This window comes from Alosa pseudoharengus, unplaced genomic scaffold, assembly GCF_046254945.1.
Source record: "Alosa pseudoharengus isolate Yale_2024_CS ecotype anadromous, Long Island Sound unplaced genomic scaffold, YU_APseudo_1.1 YU_APseudo_1.1_scf_8, whole genome shotgun sequence".
Taxonomy (NCBI): domain Eukaryota; kingdom Metazoa; phylum Chordata; class Actinopteri; order Clupeiformes; family Clupeidae; genus Alosa; species Alosa pseudoharengus.
In genome coordinates this window covers 5,423,589-5,441,082 of record NW_027468870.1, presented here as the reverse complement: position 1 = coordinate 5,441,082, position 17,494 = coordinate 5,423,589, and the positions used below count along the sequence as shown (strand labels likewise).

Genomic DNA, 17,494 nt, shown 5'->3' with positions numbered 1-17,494 from the left:
AAACTTGTTTACTTAACATCCACCTCTTAGTCAAGCTTGAAAAGGTATGAGAATTTGTACATAATATGTATTCTGTGGGGAGGGCATTCCACTGTCTCATGGCCACACATGAGAAAGAGGAACTTCCAAATTTGGTTATACGACGAGGGATGCTACACTCCCCCCTTGTGACACGTCGTGTAGTTCGCTCAGAATTTTCAGAGCAGAGTGTTACAAACTTTTTCAAAGGGGGAGCAGTAGCACTGTAAACTATTTTATGTAGTAAAGACACATTTGAGTGTTTCATTAGATTTTCAAAACTCAATAAACTATATTTGGCCAGTATATGACAGTGATGATAATGGCGTGTCTTTTTGTCATGGATTTTAAGGCAGTTTTTGTACAAAGATTCTAAAGGTTTTATCACTGTTTTACTTGCCTGAGACCAGGATGTGATGCAGTATAGAAGGTGAGGGATGATCAGTGTGTAGCACAATTTTTTAACATGGTCTTTAAAAGTAAGATTAGAATCAAGAGTTACTCCCAAATATTTAAATTTCTCTACATGTTTTATGTTTTGTTGATTTACTGAAATTTTGGGATAGGTCTTGGGTTTAGATCCAATGGTAAAGAACATAGATACAGTCTTTTCAACATTCAATGTAAGGCATGAGTCCTGTAACCAGTCAGTAACCCTGCTCATAACACTTGTTAGCTTATTTGCCACATCTGTTGCACTTCTCCCATGGACATACAAAACAGTGTCATCAGCATACATAATAATATTTATGCTCTTGCAAACGGAAGGCAGGTCATTAATATACAAGCAAAAGAGCAGAGGGCCTAGAATTGACCCCTGTGGCACTCCCATGGTAGTGGCAAGTGATGTAGATAATGTGCCATTTACTTGCACACATTGAGTTCGGCTACTTAAATAGGACTTTATCCAATTTTGGACATTTGAGGAGATCTCATACTTTGCAAGTTTATGAATCAGTACTTCATGACTCATTGTGTCAAAGGCTTTACGTAGATCAAGGAAGACTGCTCCCACCACTCCTCCTTGATCTAGGCTAGATTTAATTTCCTCCAGAAAGTAGCAGCATGCGGTTTCAGTGGAGTGTTTTTTCCTGAAGCCGAATTGCATAGGATATAACAAGGACTTGGAGTCCAGATGAGTAATTAGTTGTTCTGCTACTACCTTTTCAATAACCTTAGACACAGCTGGGAGAATACTGATGGGTCGGTAGTTTGAGACCACTTGAGTATCCCCAGATTTGTGCACCGGGGTGATAATAGCAGGTTTAAGAACGCTGGGGAAAATATTCTCACTAAAGGATTTATTTATGATCATGGCTAGCGGTATCATAATTGATGTTTTGCATTGTTTTAAAAAAGCTGTATCCCAACCAAATATGTCTTTAGCTTTGCTATTTGTTAAAAGTGAAATTACCTTTTCCACTTTCTCTGAGTTTATTGGGGAAAACTTGAAAGCGGAGACATCACAGGTTGATAGTTGTGGGAGTTGAGTTTTTGGAAAGCTTAAACTCAGCTCTTGTACTGAATTTATGAAATATTCGTTAAAACATTTCCCAACAATCTGCCCGTCATCCTGGATATGGCCATTTGTCAATAGTTTTAACTGTCTATTTACAGATTTTTCCTTCCCAAGTATCTTATCAATGCTCCTCCAGAGCTTTTTAGAGTTTCCCTTTGCCTCGCTGATAATATTGAGGAAAAAGTTTGCTCTAGCTTTTCTAATTTGTTGTATGACTTTATTTCTTAAACTTTTAAAAATGAGATGATCAGTATTTAATTTTGATTTTAAAAATGTTTTCAGAGCAGTATCTCTCTTTTTCATCAACTCCCAGAGAGCTGTATTGAACCAGGGTAAATTATGTTTCCTATTTGTTTTCTTGCCCCTTGTTTTGGTGTATTTTAGTAGAATGTCTTTAATGGTAGACATTAAATCAGTGCAAGCTGACTCACAGGGTATACTACCAATAGTCTCATGCCAGTTTACCTGTTTTATTTCATTTTCAATGAGAACCATGTCTTTTTGTGGAATAAAAGGCATTGGCTTTCCTCTCATTGAGCTTTGATCTTTAAAACGTGTTTTTGATAGTTTTCTAGCAGCCAGAGTAAGATTATGATCTGATAATCCAGTGACAAGATTATAGATCTTTTTAATTCTCTCTGGTTTATTTGTAAAAATTAGGTCTAGCAGTGTTTGGGAAGACTTTGTAATTCTTGTGGGCATATGGACCATCTGTGTCATCTGAAAAGCGTTGGCAGCCTCTTTAAGTTTTTTCCTACGAGTTTTGTCTTGCCAATTTAGATTAAAATCACCCATAAGAATAATTTCCATTTTTTCATGTTGTTTAAGTATGACGTTTAGGGAATCGAAAAATTCATTTGAAGCAGCAGGGGGGCGGTAGACTGCAAAAACAGCAAAAGACATTTGGGGAGATAGAGTAATTTTTACCCCCAGGCATTCCAGATTATTTTCTGGTAAGGCTATTTGTTGACTTTGAATATTGTCTTTTACATAGATCAGGACCCCACCCCCTTTCCCTTTCCCTCTATCCCGTCTGTATACATTATACCCTTTGATATTAAAAACAGATAAAGGTGTTGTTGGAGTCAACCAAGTCTCTGTGAGGCATAAATAATCGATGTTTGAGTCTGTCAGCAGGTGCTCTAGCTGTTCAGTCTTTGAAATAACGCTACGTATGTTCAAGTGTCCACCGAAAATGCCCTTCGGCTTCGTTTTACTGTCCCACAGAACACTTGCATGATTGACAGTCTGGAACAATTTCATCTGCTGCTGTTTGAGACACGATGTAACTTGTGCGGTGATTGTTGGAGGGGGTCTGCGCTGACCTGATGCTCCCACCATGCGACCAGAGTTTCTACCAGACAAGATGTTTGTTGGGTGAATATTACCTCGAATTCCACCAGCACCGGTAAAAGCAGCACGTCTCACCAGTCCAGGACCGTCAGGATCGACTTGGACCTCCAAACTTCCTGGACCGGGATTCAAGTGTACATCTCCGCACAAAAGAAGGACCGCGCAGAGAACAACAGCTGGACTCTGTTTTGATGGTATGGATGCCGTAGACGAGTGTCCATGTAGCTCACTTTGCACACCCCTTGCTCGACCATTATCCAGGATATTGGAGTATACGATAAACTGACTCCACGAATCTACCGGTAGGCCGAGAGCAAGTTTTCCAGGTGAGTTTATAAGCACACGTTTGGAGGCCAAACACCAGCTCCCCAACATTTGCGTACTCAGCAGCACGAGAAAGTGTATCACTAAGATACCATGTTGTAAAAACGTTTTACATTTAACAGACTTATAGTATCGCCGCGGCGCCCAAGAGGATATCACCAAGTTCTCTGAGTTTGCCATTGTCTTTGTTGGTTAGCTTTGGAAACTCTTCTATCTTTTTAAAGAGTGCATGTTCTACGGCTTCTGGTGTCCCATAGCATTCCTCCACACGTTGCCACACCATGCGGAGGCCTGCAGCAGGATTAAGGACATGCACTGCACTGATTCTCCGTGCTTGTTCTGCTGAGTCTGCACCTAGCCACCAGCAGGTCCCGTTCTTCCCTGGGTGTCAGATTCAAGTCCTGGGTGGCACTCAGGAAGGATGTTTTCCATGACCAGTAGTGTTCAGGACGGTCATCGAACTGTAGGAGACCGGTACGTTCATAGGCACCATACTCGGGACGTATGGCTTGTAGCGCTTCTCCCACGCTACTTGTTTTGGAACATCAACACCACTAACCACTCGGTGAGTTGCACAGTTTTGAAAACGAACATTAAGGGTTGTTTTAAGGACATGTTTGTGCATGCCAATAGCCAGCCACTCTGAAACAGTCAAAGGCTATTCAAAACAAGCTAGACAGTCGAGACAGGACCCATCGTCGGTGTCCACCACTCTAGTTCATCCAAAACAAATGAGAAAAGGGACTCAAACTGCTAAATACTGGTATTATCCTTTTTAATATTTGTGAAACTATGAGTTTGCTGAAGTGCGAGGCGAAAGCAAATTAACTTCAAAAACAATATATTTTAGCTTGCGATATTCAGAGCCCTCCAGGAATCCTCCCAAAGCTCCCGATTCACCACTCTGGCTCTGTCTGAACATAATATTTCCTTAAAAAAAAAGAGTAGGCTAAAGTCGGTCATACTATGAATTGCCTCCAAAAACAGCCCATTTCATTCATAACATTGTGTATACAGGGCTACATTTTATTTTTCTAGATTGTGAAACAGTTAAAAAAAAGATAATAAAAAAAAACATGCACACTTAAACTAATTGGTTTCGTTTTTGACAATTGGTTGACGGTGTTGAGGGACAGGTGATTTGATTCTGGAGTGCCAAATAAACACTGGAAAAGAGCAAAGGAGAGGAGAAACGAGCAAAAGATTAATGCAGCTATGGAGTCTGTTTATGAGTAGCCTATTAGCCCACACATGTAATGAAATAGGCTAACATTAATTAAATGTTATGGTTGTTAGCCTCTATTATACATAACACAACAGTAGTTTTTTTTTTATCTTTTTCTTTTTTAGGGGGGGGGGGGGGGGGGCATGGCATCATACAAGGTTGGAAAGAAACCCAATGTCTTTGCTGTTTTGTATGAACATGTAATACTTCTCAGCACATATCTAAACTGTGATATGTACAGTATCTTTACATTATTTATACAAGATTACTTTCCTACCCTTTATTGATGTGTAAAGATTAAACAGGAAGGGATTGAGAAATGAGCTTAGGGTATAGGGCACTTGACCTGTGATGTGGTGTTGTGTTCATGCAGCATGTGATGTGTTTTCTGTTGTCATTTCAGTGGACTGCAAGAGATCAAAGGAAAACATATAAGCGGCACAATTGAAGTGAATCTTCAAAACAAACAAGGACATATGGAAATTGAGATGAATGAATGTACATTTGACTATCCACCTTTCGACATCACGGGGGACAGCTACACAGTTTGGTAATCATGACCTAATTAGAGAGCAGCTACTTTGTCATAGTTTCAAAAAAAGATGCAAAATCAATCCAACCAATACAGTGCTCTCCTCCAGGTGGCGCTATACATGAAATAAGTGGTAATGGGATGGGTTGACATGGCCCCTTAAGACCAACATACAAAAAAAGTGGTCCTCCTAGGCCCTACGGTTCTAGAGATATTCACAGAAAACTGTCTCCGGCCACCTACAGGCCAGTTGGTGTACAGTAACATAAATGAATTTATTGGCTGGCCCCCAATGAACGGAATTCCACGAAACTTGGCGTGCATTCAGAGGGTGTCATAATGATCCTACACTCCAAATTTCGTGCAGTTTTGACCAGGGCTTTGAACCGGTTCAAGGAACGAAAACGAAAACCGGGAACTTTTTGTATTTTACAGGGAACAGAAACGAAACCGGAAACATTATTATGTTTTATGTTCTGGAACAGGAACACTTATTTAAAAATAATGGTAACCGGTTAATACCGGTTTTATTTCGTTCCTCAAAGTTTTCGTTGCCTAATTAACTAAAAAAAAAAAAGTAGCCTAATTATTTTCCTGCGCACGTTACCATGACGGCTGAGGTTCACTTCCTGTGTGACATCACATCAGACATTCGCTGACTGAATGGAGAGAGAGCGGTGGATTACAAAGTCTCCACTCCACATCTTAAATAAGAGGTAAATTACGATCCATCGTTAATTAAAACGCTGATTCCAAACACAATAACAATAGCTATATTTGTCGACTCCACGTTAATGATGGACTAGCGAACATTTGGCTAAATAGCGCCAACACCTCTGTTTGCCGAATGCACAGATGGCTTGTTACGGTATGAGTAGGCCTACTGGATGGCCTTTTCCCCCGACAGTTGGAATTTGTTGTTGCCCGAGTGGCATAACCAAGTGTCTTAATAATGTTGTTACGTTTGTATGGAAATTTTCTCTTTTAACAATAAACTACACATTTGAAATAATTGTAGGCCTATTTAATTATTATTATTATTATTAATAATATAATTATTATTATTTAATAATGGTTGTAATATTATTACATTTGGTTTAAGCTGGATGAGAAAGATGTGACATAATTCTATAGCATTAAACAGCTGACAGGAACGAAATTAACCGTTCCGGGAACAGTATTTTTTTGTTCTAACCGGTTCGGGAACGTCAATTTATTGGTGGAACTCATAACCGGAAACGTTATAATTCCGTTTCTGTTCGGAGCGAACCGATTGGGGAAAAAAATCGGTTCAAAGCCCTGGTTTTGACTATGTTAGGTCACAGATACCTGCAATTACAACACCTCATTTTTACTTTTTTGTTTTTAACTAGGTGGCGCTATACATGAAATGAGTGGTTATGGAATGGGTTGACATGTCCCCTTAAGAATAAATTTGCTGCCCTTCAAGGTTGGATTTTGTTTTAATATTTATACCTGTCACCAGGGGCCCCAATAAGGAGGACACTGTATTTGCTGAAATATTTCACCCTGGAATAAAGTGATGGCCAGGCACATTCACACAGAACCAGATATTCAGTGACATCCTCAACTAGAGGGCTATGTCTATCAGTGCTGCTGCAAAATCACTGCAGATCAAGATCATATTTATCAATGACTATGATTTTCTTGTTGTATTTTAGGATAGTAGGTAAATTCGTTCAGGCAGCCGATATGGTGGTTGCCAAGACAGAAATTCTCACAGGGGTCAAGAATATCCTCACCTATAAGGTTTGTTCCACCTTCAATAATTAACACAACTAGAGCAGTTCTCCATGATGCTTGTTTGCTGGGATGCTTGGTTTTCATGAATGCATGTACCAGTCATGCCAACCAATGCTATAGAAGGCCATTAATATTTCACAATAATTGTGAAACAAGAACAAGATCAATTGGATTGTGATAACGTGTCAGAATTTTCCCGGTGGATTTTAGTGCCCCACTCTGCCCCTGCAGTAGTGTAACATTTATTCACCATATAATAATAAAGTTGAAGTGGCTCTGCAATGTAGGCTATGTTTCTGTTTTTTGGCAACACCATGTTCCTTACATGACATGGCCCAGTGTCCTTGTAACATGCATGCAAGTCTATCTAGCACATACTATTAATATAAGTGAATCACACTCGCCTCCCGTTTAAGTTTGTCACCCAACAAAGCTAGATATGAGTTTGTATACATGTGTCTCCATGTCATACTGCAGTCTTTCAACGGATTGTAAATGATTGTAAATGAATTTAGGTCCGTGGCTCTCTAAAAGAGCCTCTTGTGCTGTAACTTTTACAGAGTCTTAACAGCTACTGTACCATTGAATTTCTAGACAACTCCGTTCTGAGTTTGACGGGCTTATTAACAATAACTAGGGGGCGTGTCTTTTGCGAACGGTCAATTAAAGGTAAAATCAGCTTAGTTTAAGTTTCCCCCCTCAGTTTGCACTGCGGTTGCTATGTCCTCCTTTGATGTCCGGTACAAGTTGATGTCACAATGTACTTTTGTTCATTCAGTAACGTTAGTTCAGCACAGCATCGTTTTCGTAGCAAGTAAGTTTCAATTAGCCATGGTTAGAATGTGTTTCTTTGTCATGATTTCGTATGCCTCAGACCCCGTTTACACGAGCATGTATAAACGAAGACATTTCCCTATGTTTGAGCCTTTCATTTAGACGCAAACGGAGAATTCGCCCCGTAAAACGGTTATCCAAAAAAACTCCGGCCAAAGTGTTTTTTTTGGAAAACTCCGTTTATGCGTTTGGTTCTAAACTGTGGTAAACGGAGTTTTGGGCAGCCAACGTCACAGTATGCGACAGAAGTACATCAAAGGTGCCACCATGGGTGCGACCAATGTTTACATTTACATGTTCTCACGTGCGACTTTTCAGGGTTCTGATTGGTTAATGTGAGCTTGAGCTTATCGTTAGACTGCCACTGTGGTTTGGCGTGCTCATGACAGCATGTATGTACACGGGTTCGTGTAAACACATTTTAAAAATAAACGGTCACGTGTAAATGCAGTTTTATTTGCAAACGTAGATGGCCAGATATTCGTTTAGGAAAATACCCTACTTCATGTAGCTAAGTAAGTCTCGTCTTGTGACGCTAACATAGCCTAGGCTAGGCCTACTCAATGGATTATAACATGTTGGATTAAATCATCTTCATTTCCAAACCTAGAGGATGTACATGTATGTAGAAGATAAGGTAGGCTATGTTTGTTATTCTGGCCCACTGTGGCATGATTAATTGCCGTATCTGAGAAGTTATGCTATGGTGAGTTTTAAATGGGTTTGCTATTCTGGTTAGTTTTGGCATGACGTGCGAGTTTTAGCGTTATTAGCGCATTGAAACGTGTTGTGATGTTGGCTCTGCATGCTGCCAACACTGTCATTAAAACAGCCCCATTCCCCCGACCTTCTCAGTTAAAAGGCCCTATGTGTGCGTGCAGACTAGCTGGATCATTGTCCATGAACACTAGTCTGGCAACTCATGGATACTCAATATCCTACCACACTTACATCACGGCAGTGTTATTACATGTCTTTATTAAAATGCAGATATATTCTCATGAATTAGCCTAGGCCTATTATTGGATGTAATTAAGATCGCAGGATGTGTGGGCGTACTGTATACACGCACGGCATTCTAAATCGCCTGTTTACGTTGTGGATAGCTAAATAAATGTAGCCTAATGTTTAATGTTAACCAGTCATGGGTGTCTTTTGGGTGTAAAACCAATGAGAGTGGCATTCGTCATTCCAGCAAGCAGTGCAACATAACAGCTCATCAGTGTTTTCATTACTGATTTGGTGTGGCGTTGATATAAAGCAGGCGCCAACCTATTTTCATCCAAGAGCTGCTTTGACAAAATGAACATGGGCGAGAGCTAATGTTTATAGGCTATTAGTAGGCTAGCATGTAATCCGTGCCCTCTTGAACTTTCCTCACTTTATACTGTACTAAGAGAAAGTAGCCTAGTTCTACCTCGTCGGTCCACATGTAGGCTATGGGTTGCTTTATGAGTAGCTTTTTGCCATAATTTCCCTTCGGTTTAATCAGCCTAAAACGCGTAGCCTTCTGTACATTTTAAATTTACCTAAATTTATTCTCGGATCTGCAATTGAACTTTGACTGGGATAGTGCAATCTGTTGGCCTGGCGTGTTACAGACGCCGAGTTGTGTAAAGTGAACAGTGAGATGTTGGTAGGCTTTTGCACATTTTAATCGTTCCTTGCCACGATATAACATAACTGACAACTCATCTCCATCTCATATTGTGTATTGTTGGCCTATCATAGCCTACTGTGTTGTGCATGTAATTTCTGCCAAACTGATAAACTAGTACTGGTAAACCAAAGCGTCTTTCCTCTCCTGCTATTAGGCTAATTGAGGGGAGGAGGGCAACGCAGACAAGTAGATGACCTAGACGACACTTTAGGTTCTACAAACATTCGCCTTTGGAATCATTTTGCGTTCTAGTGTGTATGGATATATTTTCTAATCGAATGTCATGTAAACGCGATTAAAAAAACAAACGCATACAAAAATATCCGTTTTTTTTTTATATCTAGATACGTGTAAACAGGCCCTCAGTCTCACTCTCTGGGTTTGATTCAGGCTCAAATTGGTAGAGCTGAACTGTCACAATAATAGCTTTGAGATGAATAGGCTACAGCTGGAATACTGCTACCAAGTGTAAATCAATAATGTATTGTAAATCAATTCAAGACCATAAAAATAAAATTATAAACAGTGAAAATGCCCATAATAGGGCCTCTTTAATGCCACAGCTTTAAACACCCAATCGTTCTTACGCTGGGATTAGTGTGATTTAAAAAGTTTCTTGAATCACATGTGACCCCTGTTGTGGAAGGAAGAGGATTCCTACACCTAAATCCGCACTGGTTTTTATGTTCAGTTGATAAATGAGGGCCAGTGTGAGGGCCAGACTAAAGGCCTATTCACACCAAAAACTATAACCATAACGATATAAACGTTCACACTGAACAACGATAAACAAAGGCTCACCTTGTGTTAATGAATGAGACAATTAAAATTCGATGAGTTCTGATTGGCTATTATCTTTTTATCGTTCTGAAAATCGCTCTGAAAGTGATCCCCAACGATATCGTTCTTCATATCTTTATCGTTATAGTTTATGTGTGAACGTAATCATTCATATTAATGAGAATGATATTTATTTATAGTTATTGTTATCGTTCTTGGTGTGAATGGGCCTTAACACCTGATGCACCTAACTGTCTGTCTGTATGTCTGCAGCTTTGTCCTTTAATCAAGGACAATGTCATCTCTGTGCTGAACACCAAGTTGAAGGACATGACCATGCGGATAACAATATGCAGTCCTTCCACGGGCTTACCTGTCATCATTAAGATGAACTATCTAAATGGAGATATTACAGTGACCCCTGACTACCTTGATGTGCCTCTTCGTGTGAGCATCAAACAATCTCTTAGAACATCTCACACGGACCCTACAAATTACCGGCTGCCTTACAGCTAATGTACCCTAATACATAAGAATTACAATTTTCCAATACTGTTTGCATGTGTGTGTGTGTTTTAGGTCTTAGTGTCTTCTCAGGACAAACTTGCAGAACCACAGTCTAACACACCAGTAAGACAATGCCCAGGACAACTTCCCATACAGGGTATCGAAATGGCTTCTGTATGCGTCTCTGAACTCTTTGTCAACAGCTTCGCTATAGCGGTCTACAATGGAGGACTCTTGCGGGATACTACAGTAGGTGTAGTTGAGTTCATATGAATGCACTATCTCCGCTGAGGGGGAAATGTTTTTGGTTCATTTTGTCTGACGATATGAACTTCATTTCTTTCTTATCAGAAGTTTAACCAAATCCTGAAAAACACGTTGGTAAAGGCTGGATTGAAAGTGTATGCACTTAAGGTAAGCAAAAACCCAAATAACTGTTTTCAGGTTTATAAGTGGTGAATTGTATCCAACACAAACTTTTAGAAAGTCTACATAATGATTACTGTTCCATTTAGATGTACATTTATGCTTACCTAATAATTATATGCACTAATCACACTTATACGTAATATATTCATAACAAAGTATGGTATTTATGTGAGGGATAATGTGTTGTCTGTGAGTTACTGTAAGAAAATAAGCCCCAACATATTGGATGGATATTGGAGCATTTGAATTGCTGAATTTGAGCAATTGTATTGAGAAAACATATTTAAATAGTATATTTGGAAATTGAATTCATATGTTTGCAACTGAATCCCATAAACTTGAAAGTTAATGTTATATTTTGAAATTGATTTAATTTGCTCCGATACATACATTACTCACTGAAAATCCCACTTTCTATGCACTTCCACTTTCAGTTCTCACAATTCAGTTTCAGACTGTGAAATTCAATTTCAATCTAGTGAGACGCAACAGCTGTTGGCTGAAGAGCAATTGAGTGCAGATCACAGCTCTTCCTAAAGCCATAGACAGGAACAGAAATAATAGGGTCATTCTGTGCCAAATCAACATATTTTAGAACAATTTCCCGTCTGACCATCTTGGATTTTCTTCAAATTTTAGGTCAATAATGGTATTATACCCAGCAACTACTGTGCAAAATTTTAAGCTTGTGTCTACTTTATTGTCTGAGATATGGAAGCTTAAAAAACAGGCCATGGCTAGTCTGGCTTTCACCAGACCAAGCTCAATCTTTTAAGAAAGACATTTCGAGAATAAAGTTGAAATGTCATAGCGACTTTAATCTCGACGTGTCGACTTTAAAGTCGCCATGGTGACATTAAACTCGACATTTCGAGAATAAAGTTGAAATTTCATATCTACTTTAACTCATTGAATGCCAAGCTGTTTTCGGGAGCTTTGTCCTAGAGTGCCAGCAATCTAGACCATTGCTGATGATTTGTGTACAGCCACAGCATATTCTGTGTTATAGCTATGAACACGTACAATAGCTTGATTAAAAGGTGAGACTTTAAGCTCTCAGTGCGTGCAAACCGTGTATTTCTACACGCCTCCGTTCCTGAGAAATCCCAAGCTAAACAGTGGCTAGTTTTCATCAAAATCGCTGTTTTTTTCTAGAATTGGAGATAAACGTCTTTCATGAAATATGAAGTGTTGCCTGTTACTTACTCGTGTAAACATTCCGGGAAGTGATCAGTGAGACCTGGCGAGACTGCCACCTCGTGATAGACCCACGAAAATGGCCTGGTTTTGACCTGACGTGCATGCGTCACTGATTCGACCCAAAGCGGCAACCGAGTTGATGATAAAATGTCCAGATAAATTGTCCAGATTGTCCGTTTTCATGAGTTTCACGATCGTCATATAGTTCATTTCTATTCATCACAGAGTTCCCAAAATCACATATAAGGTGTATTAGAGTGTCTAGTTTCGTAATTTAAAAAAAAAGCTAAAAACGTAATATTACGTTTTTGGCACTCAACGCATGGGAAGGAAAAACGTAATATTACGTTTTTGGCACTCAATGAGTTAAGGGAAGCAGATTGGGAAACCTTTTCAGGCAACAGTGAGAGTAGTTTAGTGGATATTGGAGATAGTGTCAGTGTTGACTCTATGTGTTACTCAGTTACAAATAGTATAATTAGGGCTGCTGAGCTATCCATTCCTAAGTCAACATCAGGTAGTAAAGGAAAGATTGTACCTTGGTGGTTTGAGGAATGTAGTAAGGCTGTCAGGGACCGTAACAAAGCTTTTAGAACTTTAAAACAAACTCTAAACTGTAGTGAGGCACACAGTCAAAAGTGCAAAAAGGGAGTTTTGGAAAAAGTTCTGTGATTTAATTGAAAGAACAACTCCAATTCAAAGTGTATGGAACATGATCAAGAAGATGAGAGGGAATGGGAGGGAATTTGAGTATCCAGTAATGACTAATGATCAAAGAGTTATCACAAATAGTAAAGATAAAGCGGAGGCCATAGCGAAGCCATTGGTAAAGGTGCATAGCTCAGAGAACCTTAATCATGAAGAGAAAAAGGGAAGAGATATGTCGCTAAAAAATATAGATGTGTTTTATTTGAGGAGACAGGAGATGGGTAAAGTTTAAATGCTCCTTTCAGCCTACAAGAACTTAATAGGCCATTAAAGAAAGTTGGAAAGTCTACCCCAGGGAGGGATATGATCTGTTATGTCATGCTAGAGAATTTGACTGATAAGAGGAAGGAGGTGGTGTTGATGGGTGTGGTCAGAGGGAGTCATCCTAGCAGAATGGAAGCAGTCCGTTATCATTCCTATTCGGATGGTGGTGTGGCAGGCACCGGGGACACACTGGTGAGTGGTGTGGCAGGCGCTGGGGACCAGCTGGTGGGTGGTGTGGCAGGCGCTACATTCGCATAACCCGTGCCAAGTGAAGCAGCCGTGCCAGTGGGACCAACGAGTGGGGGAGGTTCCAGGATGGGGACAGTAAAGTCCTCCAACTCCTCTGCCTCAGGCTCAAAATAGCCCTCATCATCAGCCACAGACGCCTCCTCTGTCTCCAACGCAGTGAGTGTGTGTTTGTAGTCCTCCAGTGCACTGCCAGTCTGGTGATACAAATGGTTGGCAGCATGCTGTTGAAGGCCACTGTAGGAGTGGGGCTCCACTCTCCCCTCCGCAGCCATGCCCCTGTTCCACCTGGCAAGGCCATGGATCAACCAGATAGGCCTGGAAGAAGGTGGCACTGTCCAGTTCCTGAAGATATAAATAGTTGTTTTAGTCAATTGTGCTTTACAGCAATTCTCTACATAAATCTACATGTTTTTGTGCTAAAGTTTAGGTGATATTTTACCTGGGATTGGAGAAGGGAGGGATAACCATTTACAGAGTCAGAATAAAATGCCACTGTGCTGTGACTCCCATACCCAGACCTCTCAAGTCTCACGCATTGAGCGTAAGACACACGCATTTCAATGACTTCACACGCTCACACGCCACACATGGCATTTCTCACTCCGAAAAATTATTAACTTGCCCGCACAGAAGTTTCTAAGGGCTATATTTTACAAACGTGTCACACAACGTTGCTGTCTGTGCGCTCATTCAGTTCAGAGAGCTGCTGTTCAGTTACTAACCTATCGGCCAATCAGAAAATAGGATTTCTCAACCAATCAGGAAATAGTTTTGTTTTGATGTGGGTCCGCAACGTGAGACTGCTGGTCCGCGGAGTCGTGGAGTGAAATTAGGCCCGGTGCTTCGTCTGATAATTTGCTGCGCAGTTGATCAAGGGGACCGACAAAAAAAGAAAACAAACGTTTCTGCTATCGATGTCATTAAGCCATACAATAAAGTGGTGGTAGGCTATGAGCGTTCATTCAATGCAGGCGTCTGCGTGAGAGAAACTGAAACTAATTGATAACGTTGGCATCAAAGCTCCGCTTCAACCTGTTGAATGCTATTTTATTGTTTAACGACACTTAATAGAACAACGTTGATTTTTGGAACTTCCATAGAAACAGAGCAGAGACTGTATAATACACTGTATAGCACTGAGGGCCAGATGTACTAACGCTTTTGCGCCCACTTCAGGCGTATTTGTTTCGCAATGTGCGTGTAAAATCATTGCAAGGTATGTACAAACAGGCCGCAATGATGTAAAAGCGCAAACTGCCTGTCGCGGGAGCTGAGAGTGCCAGATTGCGTTTGTCATGTCATGCATATGCATTCTTGGGAGGATCCAGGGGAAAGTGGGAGTTTAGCGTAAAAAGATGGGAGGGGAAGAGTAAATAGCGCCTAGTTATGTATTCCGCGGTATGTACAAAGATTGCTCCTGAAAGCGCACGTCTATTCTGCGCCTAAATACTTCCGCCTTGTAAAAGCAGGTGTTAATCCAAATTGCAGTTCAATGCGTCAATAAGAGAACCTTTGAAAGACAACAGAATCACTATTTAGAGCACCAGTTTTTTGTGGTGAAAGTATTTGTATTACCAAAAGCAACCTTAACTTTCGTTGGCCTTTCGAATGTCTTACTTTCACTTTCACGTCATTCACTTAAACTTTCCTACTTGCTAGATTTGACCAATCTTCCATAGCCTAGGAGTAGAACTACTGATCTTCATTATCTCCCTGCTTGTTTACATCTTATCATGTATAATATTGTTTCATGATCGCTAAACGTTTGATTCTTTTTAATGTTGTCATCAGTTTACTTCATTCAACTGGGCTTGTATAGGCGCTGCCATTCAGTTGTGGATGTTCGTAAATTGCGTTTATGGGGGGAGAAAGGCAGAGAAAGGCTCAGTTTACACTAAGGATTGAACTATTGATAAATACGACGGAAACTTGTGTCTGACAGCGTTCGCAGTCTGCGGCGTGTCCATGACGCTGATACCGCTACGTTCGCAAATGTACGTACATCTGGCCCTGAGTATTGTATAGTCACATTTGAATATAACGTGGCCTTTCTATCTGTTAAAGATCAACAGATCAGTGATTTATGCCTATCTGCTCGCCAAAAAAGCTGGTATTGTGTTTTCTGAATCCTTACATTCAGGCATTCAAATTAAACTTCATTAAAAAACATGTATTTTTTTCTCCATTTCCTACCAATGTATGATGCATGCATGAGGGAACATCCCAAAACAATAGCACCCATATAATTCTTGCTGTTTTGAGAAGTATTTATTTTCTTATGCAAGCATCATGCAACAGCAATGAAACTAATTATATCTTACATTAGTAAAGCAGTCCTCTGATGTGCATGTCACAAAACATTTAAGTGAAAGTGCATGTATAACAATATAGGCATAATAATGATTGTGATAATGATAATTATCTTTGATTTGGAGGGAGTGGGGTTAGGTACATGTAGATGAGCCCTATGACCCCAAAGTCTGCCATGACTGGGCCTCAGGTCAAAAAAGGCTGGTCTACATAACCTGCATCAGATTGAGGTTTGCAGTGATGCGCCTGAAGGCACGGGTTGAGGACCCAGTCAGTTACGTCACAATATGCACATTTGTTTTAATTCATACCTACGTAATCACCATGACCAAAATTTTACTTTTTTTTACTTTGAATCTTGAAAAAAAAAATATTGACCTACCTACCGACCCATTTTTTTAAATATTTTTGGCTGTTACTGCAAACAAGAATATTTTTAAGGATGGCCTCATGACTGTGAAAATGGCTGACATTGAACCACAATGCTTTATATGGGAGCCCCCAGTATCAGTCATCAAGGCATCAAAATCTGCCACAAACACTTACAACACACATCACTCATAAACACACACACACACACGGACAGAACCACCACTGTTCAAGAGACCATTTTGGGGCTAAATGTGCTTTTTCTCATTTGGTTGTTTTCTGTTTGTTTAGAGCAGAATGAGCCACTGCTGTTCAAAGGGCCCATTTGGGTGAAATTATTATTATAATTTATGTTATTATTATTTATTATTATTTACTATAGGGTTCTAGAATAAATAAAACAGTGTGTTTGAAATAATGGAATTTGTGCTCTCTCATGAAGCTGGGTCTATGGGACATGGGGAGGGTGGGTCTCTGTTGATCGGGGGGAGGGGGCGTTGCACCACGAGTAGTTCAAGCAGACGTAGGACTTTCATGTACTTCGATCAGGGGGGAGGGGGCGTGGCACTGTGCCAATGCCACGCCCCCTCCCCCTGAGAAACAAAGGGCTGTATTTTGGGTCACCAGCACATGGCGTAAAGTTCATTTTTCACCCCCGCGAAGTTGAATTCGGTATTTTGCACGTTTATTTTTTAAGCATTGCGCCCAGGGGTGTGGCAATTAACAACCTAGGTAGGGGCCTAGCGCGTTGTCTAAAAATCGCTATCATACACCACCTAAACCTGGTCAGAAGTCAATGGCGAGTTGTTCATATGCTATTTTAAGAGCGCATGTCAACAGTCATATTGGCAGGTGCACGCACCATCCTTCTATCATTCATGAACGCACACCAGTGCACGTCCATGCAAGGCATTACAAATTGCACGATTACAATGGGAAACATAATTAGAACAAAGATATTACGAAATACTGTACATCTCATAATGAGTAGTTATTCACCATCATTTGCAAATTGGTAATGACTGTTAAAAGTGATTAGGGGAGAGGCGAGAGACACCTATGGAGCACAGCTGAAGACGCACTGTCACGAGATATAAGCAACTCCCTGCAGGATAAATGTTGTTTTATTCAGTCATTTTAGCAATATTAGGGTAAGTGTTGCTTTTTCCAGCCTATGTTTTCGGTGGTAACCCATTGTCAGTCAGTTGTGAAAGTAACTGCATATAACTGTCTTGTCGTTGACTGACTCCTTGGTGAAGTTAGTTTCACTTTGCCAATGAGTTCAAATAGACAAGTGCAAATGCGTGAAGGCTATGCTAGGTTTTAGTAAAGCATGGTTTAAGAATGACTATTCTATACGGTCTCGCAAGCAGCCTCCTTCAAATGCGCCTTTGAATGCCAAAATACCGATGCATTTATTTGACATATGCGCCGTTAAAGGGAATGACA

At 40.3% G+C, this 17,494-nt stretch overlaps 1 protein-coding gene across 1 annotated transcript in view; it reads left to right on the top strand.

The window, feature by feature from the left end:
* LOC143111485 (phospholipid transfer protein-like) overlaps window positions 1-17,494 on the top strand; it is a 104,871-nt gene that overhangs the window by 60,708 nt on the left and 26,669 nt on the right. The window contains exons 5-9 of the mRNA XM_076273730.1: window positions 4,843-4,989; window positions 6,654-6,741; window positions 10,283-10,456; window positions 10,589-10,765; window positions 10,868-10,930. Coding sequence (XP_076129845.1) covers window positions 4,843-4,989; window positions 6,654-6,741; window positions 10,283-10,456; window positions 10,589-10,765; window positions 10,868-10,930 — 649 coding nt within the window. The remainder of the gene's footprint in view (window positions 1-4,842; window positions 4,990-6,653; window positions 6,742-10,282; window positions 10,457-10,588; window positions 10,766-10,867; window positions 10,931-17,494) is intronic.